This window comes from Myxine glutinosa, chromosome 7 (assembly GCF_964187855.1).
Source record: "Myxine glutinosa chromosome 7, kmMyxGlut1.1, whole genome shotgun sequence".
NCBI classification, from domain to species: domain Eukaryota; kingdom Metazoa; phylum Chordata; class Myxini; order Myxiniformes; family Myxinidae; genus Myxine; species Myxine glutinosa.
Window position 1 is genome coordinate 2,206,847 of NC_136267.1, and position 15,729 is coordinate 2,222,575.

Sequence of the window (15,729 nt, forward strand, 5' to 3'; positions counted from 1 at the left end):
ATGCCGAGTGTGATAGGAGTTTCAATTGTCGATCGAAACGCAGCCACTGGTGATTTTGGGTCATACAGGAGTTGCCGATTAGATTTGTGGGCTTGTACTATTTGCTGAGAGACGATTGACGCAGATCTATTAAACTCTTGTGCACGAGCTTCAGTTTTAACTGTAGTTGTACCTTTCATGATCCAAAGCACCATGCTGTGGAGCTCCTGTGGCACTACGCAATGCTCACTATTTTCGAGTGTTCCGGTGAAAACCCACGGGTCTTTGTTTCCTGGATCAATTTACGTAGGACTCTGCTTGCTTCAAATAACTTCTTCATGTCATCGTATGTGTTGTTCTTGACAGCTTCATCAACTGCAGCATTTTGTGCAGCTTTGGAATGTATCAGTGTAGGCTTCTTCGGTAATGGTGTGAACTGAACGAGATTAACATTTTCCTCGATATTTTGTCATAGCCACCTCCGCTCGGACTTGGCGTTAGAAAACTTCGAGACATACTGGATGTTGTATTGTTCCATCTTCGATAAGTATAGCTTTTCTGCTTCGTCCATTGGAATAAATTCTCCCTCGTTGATGCGATCTTGTATTTCGGCAAAGAATTCAATTTCAGCCGTGATGTGGTGTACTGTCGGCCCACTGGCATCTGTGTTGCAGCGGTCAGCTGTCTTAGGGCATGATCCACTGTCTGCAGCATTTCCCTGCTTTAGAAACTGCCACTGTTCGGTGATGCACTTCTTGTGGTAGACAATATCACGTGACAGCGCATCATTGTCAGATAGGACAGTGGCATAGTTAACCTTCCATTCTTGGTTGTTGGAGTGGTGTACTATGTCCTTTATCTGCTTTCCAATATTTGCTGATTGACATTCGTGCAAGGGACCTTGTATTTTACCTTGACAGAAGAAACATTCTGTTTTGTCATATGCAGTTAACTGTGATCGGGTGTACTTTTTTGACACTGGCTCTTCGTCCGTAGCACTAAGTGTTGATGAAGCAGTTGGTCTCCCCACGGTTCGGCTACTAAGGAGAGTAACATCGGATGTTGCACACGCTCGGTTGTAGCGCTTTTCATCACGTATTATATGTTCTTTATTTGTGCTCATAGCATAGCACGTTCTGTGCCACACAACATGTTTGTCACATAAATCTTGTGCTGTCAATTGTCCAATTTTTTCGTTGAGTGCAATAAAGTCAGTGTTTCTAAACTGCGCTCTCAAACGAACCGCTGTTAGAAATTTGTCATACGTTGATTGCTTTTGGGACTGTGGGGGTTCCTTTAATTGTTCTTCTTTTGAAGTTTGACATTTGATGCACAGCTTGAAATTTAGTTCGGTACGTGCCCTTTTCTCCAGAGGTTCCGCTTCGGATGCCATTATTTACTTGCAAGTAGAAAAGAAAATACATGTTTAGAAATGGACACTTCATAAGCTGGTCAACTCTGATTTCATGGCAGATTGCACCCATGCATCCATGCCTGTGGTTACATTATTATGGCTCATGCCATGCAGTCTTCCATAGAATGATCAGGACAGATTTATTTTGCTGAAAAACAAATATACATAATCATTATTATAACCCAAATATTTGTGTACCGTTCATTGGGTATTTATATGGGTGTGCCATGCCATATGGCGCCAATTATACCTCATATTGGATGATTATTCACTTTATGCTTTGTGTTATTGATGATATAAGTACTTCAATGAATTCAGTGACCAAAAAAACCTATAAAACGATATACTGGACAACTATATCCATTACAAATGTCAAAAATAGTTGGTGATTAAGCGATTATCGTGTTAAATGGCCGCCATCTTGGATTTAGTGCGTATCCATGCTGGAAAAAATTGGAAACAGGTGGTTTTGAGTCCTATGTGATCTAAAGAAGTCAATAAGTACCAGTTTCAAGATTCTATATGAAAGTTTCACTCCCCTGTTAATTGCAACATAACCGCATACACTATACCTCGGGTTACTTGACTAGTTCGAGTGAACAAAGGGCAGCAAATGCTGCTGGCAGCCAAAGCGTAACAAATTGCTGCGGGTAGCCCAAAGCGTAACAAAATGAGGGATCATCCAATTGGGGCGCAGGATCAATTATGCCCATAGATGGATTTGGAGGGTGGCGCAAAAATGAAGGGACCTAAACTCATGTCTTTACACAACGCAGATATGACTAGGGAAATGGCCGATACTCACACATACTATGACATAACTAATACTCTAAGTGGGCCGACGTGTTGCTCGTGGACTAACAATGGGGGGCAAACCTTTAGCCTTTAATGATGTCATATGTACAAATCTCAAAACCGTAGCTATATATATATATATATATATATATATATATATATATATATATATATATATATACAGTGGGACCTCTAAATCCGAATTTAATTCGTTCCAGCGGAAGTTCGGATTGGGAAAAGTTCGGAATTAGAAACTATTTTCCTCATTAGAAATAATGGAAAGTGAATTAATCCGTTCCTGGACCCCAAAAATCCATTATCAAGACACTGTTAACTGCAAATACACATGATTCAAGGTAAAATAAGATGAGTAAATGCCCTAAATATCAAATAATAATAATAATAATAACAAGAAATAAATGTACTAACATGAAAATAACTGCATTTACCTTAGTGGAGAGTTCTGATGGTGCATGTGGAAGCTGGAGAGGAGGAAGGAGGGAGAGGGTTTTATTGCTTGGAAGGTGAGGCACCTTCCAAGCTAACATCAGATGACTGTGCTTCTGGTGTTTGCTGTCTTTGTCTCTTAACACCACTTGTAGAGGGTTGGGGCTCACTTGGCTTGCTTTCTTTAGAGAACCACCTCTCCAAAGTTGCCTGGTGTTGGCGACTTTTCTTAATTTTTCTGAAGTGGTCAATCACATTGTCACCGAACAAGTTAATGCTCCTGTTAACCACTGCTTTATTAGGGTGCCACCTTTCAACAATGGCCTGTGTTTTAGACCAATGGAAGCACAGTTCTTTAATTTCAGCACTGGAAATGTTACCACTAGCTCCCTCTTCCTCCTCTGAATAAATTTCCACTGCCACTTCTTCTTGCTGCATCTTGTGGAGGTGCTGAAGTTCTTCTGTGGTGAGTTCCTTGTTGTGATCCTCCACTAACTCCTCCACATCCTCTTCACTCACCTCCAAGCCCATGGACTGACCCAATGCTACAATAGCAGGCACAATAGGTTCTTCAAAGCCTTCAAAATCTCGACGCTCGCGGCGGGAAATATGAACGACGCTAACGCTATGTTGGCGGTTCGGTTATAGAAATACATTCGGAATTAGGGACAAAATTTTCTCGAATTTACGGTTCGGAATTAGAGTAGTTCGAGATGAGGGGCGTTCGGAATTAGGGGTCACTACTGTATATATATATATATTGTTACGGACACGGTTTTTGGATGTTATTTTACCGAGCGGTGGTGTATTTAACCGCGTCCGAACAGTTACTCCCCGATTAGAACCCGATTCCACCCGAACGTTGACTAATCGCGCTACAGATATTCAATTGGGAAACCTCTAAAGCGACCGAAAGAGAAGAAGAGAGAAGAAAGACAGAGTTTGGAGGAAGAACAGATTTATTATACACACACAAGCAATATTTTAGAGCGACCAATATTATTTACAGCAATAGATGGAAAAGAGCAGTCACACAGTGCATTGTTAACTTATTCTATTTCATTTACTTAATCCCCAAGACAAACGAGTAGGACAGGACGTTCACACTCACACGGTGGATATTGCAGGCAGGTAATGGCTCGAGGTTGATTGCTTGAGAGGAAAGGCAAGGTCGGAGGCAGCAGCTTTCAACCCCTCGCGGTTTTGGCGGGAAAACCTCCGTCGCGTATCCGCGGCCGTCACGCGCTGGCTCGGCACACCTGCTCCTCTTCCTGGGGTGGAGCCGTCTCCCTCCGTTCAGCGCGTCTCTCCAACGACAGGGGATATTTGCAGGCAGGTAGGGCTTGCGGTGGATTGCGCTCCTCTTCCAGGTCATCCCCCAGCGTATCTCTCAAGGCCTCTCTTTGGTGCAGCCTCGTTGCTCCTCTCCAGCTCATCTCCAGTCATCTCTCATCTGGTAAAGCAGTCCCCTGCAGTCGCTTTTATCACCTCCAGCGAAATCAAGCCGCCGACTCCGAGGGCGCGCCTACCGGGTCACTCACCGCGGTGTTGATTGGCTGTTAGGGCTGGTTCACTCCTTGCTTCTTATGACGAGGTGGAGACACGCCTTTCTTCCCCAACCTTACCTCGTGGCCAATGGTGGTTTGAAGAAAACCAGCCAAAATGCGGAAGGCAATTGGAAGGGAGGTTTTGGGGAAATTGGAAGGGCCTACGCTTATTTTGTTTGATACAATGCAAAGTCAATCTAGTGGAAAACACATACTTAGCCTACATGGAATAAGGAAATACACTATTTAAAAGATATATCGTGACCTGCGTGTATGTTCTATGAAATTAATTAGGAGGACGGCTGCGACCATTATTTACATTACCAGGATGTTACCATACCAAAACCATACTCTTCACATCCGTTACCCTTCCTCCAAAATTGTTACACTCCTCAAAACCCGTTACACTTCCCAAAACCCGTTACACTTCTCAAAATCGTTACACTGCACCCTCCTTTCTTCAGGCACGTCCTCGGGCCTACTAGACTTAACTGAGTGTGACATGTAGGTGTAATTCCCTCTACAATTAACCTGACCCTGAGTGTGACAATTTTAAAACACAAATAAGTATGTCCCCCTATTGCATTGCATCCTGTCTAACAAACTCAAGCCCACAGCTAACCGAATTACGGAATTATTCTGAAACTATACATTTACGGTGGGGAGCATTATTTACAATGACGTGATTTCTTATTTACAACGCAACCCAGGACCTGTGTGTTTTTTTCTTTTCTTTTTAGGGAACAAGAGAAAGAAATTCCTGTTGGGAGGGAGGAGACAGCACGCATTGTATCGATGCACCAGTACCAATACCACCAAAGCACCCAAAAGCACCCAAAAGCACCACCAGCACCACAAAGCACCACTCGGTGCGCAGTCACCATGGTTCATAATAAACACAACAAAACAACTGGTGGTGGTCTTCTCCTTGTCTGCTGGGCCGATGTTCTTCCTGACGTCTTCTGGCTTCATGCGGCCTATTTGGACATAATAAAAAGCACAACTTGTGTTCGTTTTTTATTATTATTTAGGGCCTCAGGGGCCAACTAAGGGTGGACCACCTGTTTGGCATAGGTGCCACCTTACCGAGGTCCGCAAGCAAGATTCCCTGGCCACTATGACCGGTCTCCAACAGAGGTGCTCTGCCCCAGAACCTGGGGTCCATCAAGTGGTACTTGGCCGCCGAACAGCGGTCCATAAAGTGGTACATCAACGCAATGCGTGCTGGTTCTGGGAATCTCGGGCGCACAATGGCCACCTCACGCACGCTCCCCTCGGCACCCAATGGCGCACAGGTCATGTGGGAGACAAAAGAAAGACAATTGAGCGAGGGGTAAGGTCACAAGGGTACACGTCAAACAAGGCAATGCAAGGTGAAATGCGTACGGAGGGCGAAGTGAGAAAGCTCGTCCCTACCGTACGTCACCCCCCTGTCACCTACACTACCCTTGCTCTTACCCCATATTTACAAAATCTACCCATTTACAAATTCGTCACTACTGTCACGTCTTCCCCATATTTCCCTTATACCAAATTCGTCACCACAATCCCTCTACTTCAAAATTTGCCATCACCAAATTCATCATCAATCCTCATAAGGAGGCAGAGATGGAACATCAAAGCACAATGTCACACCCACGTCATGATGCGTCTCACAATCCAAACATTTGCATCATAAAAAATAATCAAAACATGGCATGGTGTGGAGTACCTGTCACCTCAGGTGAGTGGATGCAGATGGTGCGAGGAGATCCTTCATCCTAACTATCCTCTAAATGACTTTAACACACTTTACACTACCCGGGGTCTTTCCCTGCCAATCCATTGGCCAACTTACACTATGGGTTCTAATAACCAATTCCCATTGGCCAAACTGTGGTGCTCTTCAATTTGGGGTCTCACTCCCCCGATTCATCTCCCGGTGCCCTCGCACAATTTCTGGGCTGTGGCGTGTACCTCTCCCAGTGGGTCTACCCACCTGCACACCTCCACCACTGCAGTTGCCTCCGAGCTTACCTGCTCCTTACCCTAACCTAACTACCTGGGGAAGACCCCTCTTGGATCTGTCACCCCACTGGTGCCCTCTGGCACTGGGCTACCCGGGTCCGTCCTCCGGATCCTCGGGCCCCATCCACAACAACTACTACCGGCTCCCAGAGCCCACCTGCGGCCTCACCTGGCCGACATCCTCACAGTGGTGGAGTGCCCAAACCAACTACACACACTAACAGGCTACACGCCCAGCCATTTCCACAACACTAATGCACCCATCCAAAGACCATTCTTCCACTCGCACCACAGATGCCAATATCCAACCACAATTTACCTATACCCTCTACCTAACACTTACACTACCCGCCCCGGGTATCCGTGATGGGGGTCCACTCTTCCCCCATTCACACCTTCGCACCATCCACTCCACTCCACAATTTCCACCATACTCACTCCACGACCATCCATTCCAATACTCCAGATATTCCACACTACCATTTATTCCACACAGCCACATACACCTGTTCTTCATTCACCTGTCGTTGCACACCTGTGCAATCATACCTGGTGCCACCTGCACCCTCCTTTCTTCCTGGACCATTTGGTCAACACAACACGCAATCACCACTACTCCCTCATACACTGCTCCACACACCTGTTCAGTTGCACACCTGTGCAATCACACCTGTTCCATTCTCCCACACACGGCATCATCTCAGCTAACTCCTCCCCTCTGAAACTTGCGCTTCCCAGTCGTCCCTTTAAACTATTGCGCTCCCTCGTCATTATCATCCACACTAATCTACCTGCGTCCCCACTACAGGTATCAGTCACTAACTAACCTTATCGTTACCTAAGGTCATCTTCGCTAGATCCCTATCATTATCCAAGCCCTCCCTGGCTCGTTTTCACTGCCATAAACCCCATAATCTATAGCGCATTTGCCCCCACCTGTGAGGGATGGTGGATTTGCCATCCCACCACATCGGGGGTCTCTCACTACCAATTTCGCTCGTCCAAATCCAACAATTCAAAAATTTTCCATTTACTGCCAATTCTATTCACTTTTCTAAATTTCGTTTCAAATCACTACTATCACTATCACCATCACCCGTCTACTTATTACATCCTCTCGGTGCGCCAATTCACATCTACAGCCCGGCTTCGTACAGCCGAGCAATGAACGCGGGTCGTTTTTTGCCAGCGGCTGGATACGTCCCGCATTCGGGGCAGGGACGGAGGCTTACCCGGGCCGAGATCCCATGCACCACTTCGGCGTGGAGCCATCCAATGTCCCGATCTCGACCTGCCGGCACGTCTCAATAGAAAGTGGTCGCCATGACGACCCTTCCTATCGAGCTGCCCGCTCCGCCTTGTGGAGCCCGGACGCGGCCGCTCCACGCGAGGCCCAGCGTGGATCGCGCACGGCGGTCCTTTCGAACCCGCCGTGGCTCGGATCTCCGCTGGTTCTCGCGGCACGCGAAGCCCGGCACGCACCGAGGGCCCGATCCGGCTAAAAGTCGACCTAACCTTTAACCCGGTTACCGTCGACGCTTCACCTGCAGGCTTACATGCATACGCTACCTCTTTCTTGCTCATACATGCAGCCGTTCCCATTCTCCTCGTACCTTTTCTTTCACACCTCGGTACACTCACTCCGCTCACCGACTTGGTCACACACCTGACCACCGAACACTTTGGCACACATTCGTTGCTCGCACACCTCACCAATACACCGCTTCGCGCCCCCTCCTCGGTCACCTCCTTTGTGACAATCACAGGTGTGCTCTCACCCGCACACCCAACCACGTGTCTCACTACCAATTCCAGCGTGCATTCCCACTCACGCTCTACCATTCCAGGTGTGCATCCTTCCATCCCAGGTGTACATCCTCGCTCACCTATCACAACCAGCTCACGCTCCGTTTCACTCTCACTACTCTCACCTCCACTCTCAGTCGCGCACTCACCCTTACTCTTGACAGCATGCGCTTTCCCCATGCACCCGTCCGTTACACACCTTTCTCGCGCATCCTCCCGCGCACACTTCTTCGTTACTTCCTCCGTAACACTCACCACAGGCATGCATTCTCCCTTACTCTTGACAGCATGCGCTTTCCCCATGCACCCGTCCGTTACACACCTTTCTCGCGCGTCCTCCCGCGCACACTTTTTCGTTACTTCCTCCGTAACACTCACCACACCGCGCTTCCCTGTGCTCCCTCGCACACGCGCTTTGACCAATTCACTCTTGACGGCACACTCACTCCTCGGCGTGCACTTTTTCCTCACACACCCCATGGTCGGACATTCTCGCACACCTCTTTTTTCGCACACCTGACCTGTCACACACTTCACCAACGGCCTTTCACGAACACCCGGATCCAAACCAATCCCCAAGCCGACTGAATCTCCCCTCACATCATGTACATTGCCACTCACCTCCGTACCTCGTCGCACCTCCTCCGCCACCTGCAAACTTTTTATTTGGTTAGTGAGCACCGAATCATGATTTGAACACAGACCTTGTACATATTCCATGACTTCCTCCTTTATCTCCCTCTTAGTTTCCCTCCGTCTCTTCTTAATTTCACTCACCTCTTCTCCCACTTCCTCTAATTTTTGTTTAACCTCTTTTATTTCTCGGTGCGTCCCCTCAAGTTCGTCCTCTAAGGCTACCGTGACCGTCTCTATGTGCATCCTCACCTGCCGGTCCTTTGTCTCCATTATCTCTGTCACCTCCTCCACCCTCATTGTCAGTTCCTCCCGTACCATCTGACATTGCCTCTGCGTCGCTATTAATTCGTTTTTAATTTCTTTTTGTGTCGCCTTTAACCCTCCTAGTACCGCAGTGTTCTTTTGAACCTGCTCCACTAACTTAGTTTGTCCCTCTGTCAGCTGCTCCACCTCCTCCGTCAGATCTTCTATTCCCCCTTGTAACTTAGCCGTATTATTCCTCACTTCTTTCTCTATACGCTTTTCGCCTCGCTTTACCTCCTCGCGTAGCTCCGAGACCTCCTCACTCACCCCTCGTCGTATTTCCTCCATCTGGTTCCCCATCTGTTCGATTTCCCGGGCGGATTGTTCCCCCATTTCCCGCAATTTGTCCTCCATCCTATTTTCTAACCCCATTAACCCATTTTTCACCCCCTCTAACTGATTCTCTTGAGCGGCCATTCTGTTTTCTACCCCCATTAACCCATTTTTCACCCCTTCTATCCCATTGTCTAATCCCTCAAATTTCTTGTCTAACTCCTTAAAATTATTGTCTAATCCCTCACCGGTACCCCTCGCTTCGTCCCTCATTACCCCCAATTGCTCACTCTGAGCATCCATCCGGTTCCCCATTACCCCCATTTGGTTTCCCATCCTGTTTTCCATCCCTTTGAAATTATCGTCTGTTTTTACCATAAAGGCCATCATCTGTTTCATAAACAGGTTCCAATTCATTGGCATCTCGGGTTCGGCTACCGCGACCATGGGCGTGGCTAAATTTGGTGCCGCAACAACCATGTGCGCGAGGACGCCATCTTGTGCACCTGATACACCCTCAACCGCCTCCTCATTGCTCTCCTCCTCCCTTTCTTCCACATACATTTCCCCTGGTTCCTGGGTTACCCCTAACCCGTCTATCTCCCCCACCGACATCCGATCGCCTTGATTGTCCATGGCGCGATCTCAAAATTCGGGTTTTATAAAACAACACAATTTCGGCAGCTCGTAATTTTGACCAAGATTTTTTTTTTTTAAATTTGGGCCTAACAAATTTAGTCCCGGGTCCGAATCCGACTCCTCGACACCAATTGTTACGGACACGGTTTTTGGATGTTATTTTACCGAGCGGTGGTGTATTTAACCGCGTCCGAACAGTTACTCCCCGATTAGAACCCGATTCCACCCGAACGTTGACTAATCGCGCTACAGATATTCAATTGGGAAACCTCTAAAGCGACCGAAAGAGAAGAAGAGAGAAGAAAGACAGAGTTTGGAGGAAGAACAGATTTATTATACACACACAAGCAATATTTTAGAGCGACCAATATTATTTACAGCAATAGATGGAAAAGAGCAGTCACACAGTGCATTGTTAACTTATTCTATTTCATTTACTTAATCCCCAAGACAAACGAGTAGGACAGGACGTTCACACTCACACGGTGGATATTGCAGGCAGGTAATGGCTCGAGGTTGATTGCTTGAGAGGAAAGGCAAGGTCGGAGGCAGCAGCTTTCAACCCCTCGCGGTTTTGGCGGGAAAACCTCCGTCGCGTATCCGCGGCCGTCACGCGCTGGCTCGGCACACCTGCTCCTCTTCCTGGGGTGGAGCCGTCTCCCTCCGTTCAGCGCGTCTCTCCAACGACAGGGGATATTTGCAGGCAGGTAGGGCTTGCGGTGGATTGCGCTCCTCTTCCAGGTCATCCCCCAGCGTATCTCTCAAGGCCTCTCTTTGGTGCAGCCTCGTTGCTCCTCTCCAGCTCATCTCCAGTCATCTCTCATCTGGTAAAGCAGTCCCCTGCAGTCGCTTTTATCACCTCCAGCGAAATCAAGCCGCCGACTCCGAGGGCGCGCCTACCGGGTCACTCACCGCGGTGTTGATTGGCTGTTAGGGCTGGTTCACTCCTTGCTTCTTATGACGAGGTGGAGACACGCCTTTCTTCCCCAACCTTACCTCGTGGCCAATGGTGGTTTGAAGAAAACCAGCCAAAATGCGGAAGGCAATTGGAAGGGAGGTTTTGGGGAAATTGGAAGGGCCTACGCTTATTTTGTTTGATACAATGCAAAGTCAATCTAGTGGAAAACACATACTTAGCCTACATGGAATAAGGAAATACACTATTTAAAAGATATATCGTGACCTGCGTGTATGTTCTATGAAATTAATTAGGAGGACGGCTGCGACCATTATTTACATTACCAGGATGTTACCATACCAAAACCATACTCTTCACATCCGTTACCCTTCCTCCAAAATTGTTACACTCCTCAAAACCCGTTACACTTCCCAAAACCCGTTACACTTCTCAAAATCGTTACAATATATATATACAGTCACGTGAAAAAGTAAGTACACCCCATGTAAAGTTTTGACTTTTTCAACATATTTCAACATACAGATATTTGATCTTCATTTCAACAATATTGATAGATAAAGGTGATATAACATAACAAATATCATGAAACATTCACATTTTGTAGTCCATTGTATAATTTAAATAAACATAAATGCAAAGGAAGATGGAAAAGATATATGGAAATGCTGTTGAATACAGAGAATGAATGGGATGGCAACATAAAGAGTAACCCAGTTTTAGGACCGGCAGAGAAGATAACTGAGAAGGAAGTTGAGGAAGCGATAAAAGCAATGAAGAGTAGAAAAGCGGGACGGCAGACGGGAGTTGTGTGAGATATGTTGAAGGCAGCAGGAAGTTTGGGTGTGAAGAGAATGACAGAGATCTGTAATCTGGCAGTGAAAGAAGGCCGCATTCCAGTGGATTTGGAACTGAGTACCCTCGTCCCTCTATACAAGGGGAAAGGTGACCCTCTAGAGTGTGGCTCGTACTGAGTGATAAAGTTATTGGAGCATGGAATGAAGGTATTGGAAAGGGTGTTGGAGAGGAGGATAAGGAAGAAAGTGAAGATCGACAAAATGCAGTTTGGATTTATGCCAGGAAGAGGAACGACAGACGCGCTTTTTATTGTGAGGCAGTTGCAGGAGAAGTACATGGAGAAGAGGAAGAAGTTGTTTCTTGGGTTTGTTGATCTGGAGAAAGCATTCGATAGGCTTCCACGCAAAGTATTGACATGGGCAATGAGGAAGTTAGGAGTGGAGGAATGGTTGATCAGAGTAGTGATGGCAATGTACAAAAGAGCGCGCACAGCTGTAAGGACGAAGGACGGGAACAGTGGTGAGTTTGAGGTGAAGGTGGGAGTGCATCAGGGGTCGGTACTAAGTCCACTACTATTTGTAGCTGTGATGGAGGTGCTGGCTCAGAATGTAAAGGAGGGTTTACCGTGGGAGTTGTTGTATGCAGATGATCTGGTGTTGATTGCGGGAAGTATGGATGGACTGAAGGAAAAGATGAACAAGTGGAAGGAACATATGGAGACAAAAGGTCTGAAGGTGAATATCGGAAAGACGAAGGTGATGGCAAGTGGTAAAGCATGTGGTGAGGTGGAAAGAACTGGGAAGTGGCCCTGTGCTGTGTGCAGGAAGGGTGTCGGAGTGAACTCCATTCAATGTACAATGTGCGCTGAGTGGGTTCATCAAAAATGTAGTGGTCTGAGAGGGTCATTAACCAGTGTGGCAGCTACATTCAAATGTAAGGTGTGCACAGAGGGAGCTGCAGATGGAGGAAATGTTGAGTTGGATCTTGGAGACGGCGTGAACCTGGAAGGTGTGAAAACATTTTGCAACCTCGGAGACATGCTGAATGGAGAAGGTGGATCAGACTCGGCAATGGTTGCTGGAGTGAGATGTGCATGGAAGAAGTTTCGGGAACTGAGTGGCGTGCTGATGAGGAGGGGAGTGTCGTTGAAGCTGAAGGGAAAGGTGTATGCTGCATGTGTGAGAAGTGTTATGATTTATGGGAGCGAGACATGGGTAATGAACGTAGAGCAGCAACGAAGGTTGGAAAGGGTGGAAATGCGAATGGCTCGATGGATGTGCGGAGTATCGTTGAGAGAGAGGAAGACAAATGATGAATTGCGAAAAATGATGGGAATAGAGCCTGCGATTGATGTTGTGAAGAGGAACAGGTTGAGATGGTTTGGTCATGTGTTGAGGAAGGATGAAAGTGACTGGTTGAGAAGAGTGATGGAAATGAATGTAGAAGGAAGTAGAGGACGGGGAAGACCGAGAAAGAATGGCCAAAGATGGTGGAAGAAGAAATGCGGGCAAGCGGGTTAACAAGGAGAGATGCAGAAATTAGGGCAAGATGGAGAAGATTGTAATTGGGACCGCAAGGCTAACCCCCGCTCTAGCAGGGAAAATGGCCTTAAAATGCATGTTGTTGTTGTTTGTTGACTCCGAAAGATCATCTACAAGTGGAGAAGATTCCAAACAGCTGCCAACTTGTGCAGGCCAGGCCGCCCCAGCAAGTTCAGCCCGAGAGCAGACCGCAAGATGCTGAAAGAAGTCTCGAAGAACCCCAGAATGTCATCACGGGACCTACAGGTAGCTCTTGCCACTGTTGATGTCAAAGTGCACGAGTCTATCATTAGAAAGAGGCTGCACAAATTTGATCTACATGGGAGGTGTGCCAGGAGGAAACCTTTGCTGTCCAGAAAGAACATCAGGGCAAGACTAAAGTTTGCCAATGAACACCTAGGCAAAGACCAACACTTCTGGAACAATGTGCTCTGATCAGATGAGTCAAAGGTAGAGCTATTTGGCCACAGTACCAGAAGACATGTTTGGCGAAAACCAAAGACAGCATTTGACCACAAGAACCTGATACCAACTGAAAAGCATGGTGGTGGAAATATTATGGTTTGGGGCAGCTTTGCTGCATCAGGGCCTGGGCAGCTCACCATCATAGAATCCACTATGATTTCTTCATTGTAGCAGAGGGTGCTTGAGGATAATGTGAGGCCATCTGTCAGAAAGTTGAAGCTCAACCGAATGTGGACCTTGCAACATGACAATGACCCTAAACATACCAGTAAATCCACCAAGGAATGGCTGAAAAGAAAGAAATGGAGGGTTCTGGAATGGCCAAGTCAAAGCCCAGATCTAAATCCCATCGAGATGTTGTGGGGGGATTTGAAACGAGCTGTGCATGCACGAAATCCCTCAAACATCGCACAGCTGAAATAATTCTGCATGGAGGAGTGGGCAAGAATTTCTCCCAGTCGATGTCAGAGACTGGTAGACAGTTATAAGAAACGCCTACTTGAGGTTGTTTCTGCCAAAGGGGGCAATACCACCTATTAGAGCCAAGGGTGTACTTACTTTTTCCACATGCGAAATTTGCATTTATGTTTATTTAAATTATACAATGGACTACAAAATGTAAATGTTTCATGATATTTGTGATATTATATCACCTTTATCTATCAATATTGTTGAAATGAAGATCAAATAGCTGTATGTTAAAATATGTTGAAAAAGTCAAAATATACTATATATGTGTGTGTCACAAAAATTTTAAATTTAATCTATTTTATATTCAGGCTGTAGCACAGAAATTTGTGAAAATGTCAAGAGGTGTGAATACTTTCTGAAAGCAATGTATATACTTGCTGCTTACATCTGTCATGTTTTGTGGATTGTGATGATTTGCAGCTTGCTCCTTTGCCCATATAAATGTGTTTTGCCATATTAAATGTGTGTGTGTCTGTGTGTATGTGCAGTACCAAATGGTGAGGCAATCTGCGTGCAGGTTGACTCGGACACCAAATACAAAGTTGGTGACAATGCCAAGTTAACATGCATTTGGTGCCAGAACAGGCAGGAGATTGAAGCTATTGTCGATGTCAAGTGGAAGTTTACTCCTAAAGATTCAAACACGAGCGAAATGGTAAATCTGATGGTCCTCTTCTCCTCCTAATCTCGTAGGCCCCACTTGTAGCTCGGCTGATAAAAGTGTTTGGATGAGCAGGTTTCATGTGATTCCACTTTACAAAATCTTTAGATACAATAGTGCACATCTGCCGGGTTTCCCCCCCCCCCCCCCCCGACTTGCTGCCCCTTTTCTCGGTTGTATAATTGTATCAACTTGCATAAACCCAACCACCTGCTTCGGCGATGCATCCATGCGAATTCCAGGTGATTCACCTGTCTAAACAATCTCGGTCTCGAAAAACTTTTCTCACAATGTAATGTTTAATTTAGTCGCTGGGATCTTCACCCAAATATCACTGGATTGCCTTAAGATGGTATTTGTCGAATGGATTCTCTTCTGAATACTTCTTTGATTTGAGAATCACCCTGCGATTTCCACTGAGTAGAATGTGCTTTCTTTGCCTCTAATGAGAATCGCTGGGAAAGCATTCCTGTTGAATTCTGATCCATTCCATCCGTGTTTCTCAATATCTGCACATTTACTGCCTTTGAGGCAGGATGAGTCGGACAGTCGAATATAGTTGTCTGCTCAAAAAGGGTATTCTTCGCTTTTTATTGGTGAAACACCAGAACTTACAAAAGGAAAAAGGTCTAAATGTGTTATCATTTTACCCGGAAAAGACGTACGCATCTGTACAACAACACAACATGCATTTTAAGGCCATTTTCCCTGCTAGAGCGGGGGTTAGCCTTGCGGTCCCCATGACAATCTTCTCCATTTTGCCCTATTTTCTGCCTCTCTCCTTGTTAACCCCCTTGCCCGCATTTCTTCTTCCACCATCTTCAGCCAAGTCTTTCTCGGTCTTCCCCGTCCTCTACTTCCTTCTACATTCATTTCCATCACTCTTCTCAACCAGTCACTTTCATCCTTCCTCAACACATGACCAAACCATCTCAACCTGTTCCTCTTCACAGCATCAATCACAGGCTCTATTCCCATCATTTTTCGCAATTCATCATTTGTCTTCCTCTCTCTCAACGATACTTCGCACA

The 15,729-nt window shown here is 46.4% G+C and overlaps 1 protein-coding gene across 4 annotated transcripts in view; it reads left to right on the top strand.

Annotated features, from left to right (window-relative positions):
- Positions 1 to 15,729, top strand: part of LOC137430944 (sodium channel regulatory subunit beta-3) — an 89,399-nt gene that overhangs the window by 55,903 nt on the left and 17,767 nt on the right. For all 4 annotated transcript variants that reach the window (XM_068121724.2, XM_068121723.2, XM_068121726.2 and 1 more), the window contains exon 3: positions 14,526 to 14,692. In XM_068121724.2, the coding sequence (XP_067977825.1) occupies positions 14,526 to 14,692 (167 nt within the window). The remainder of the gene's footprint in view (positions 1 to 14,525; positions 14,693 to 15,729) is intronic.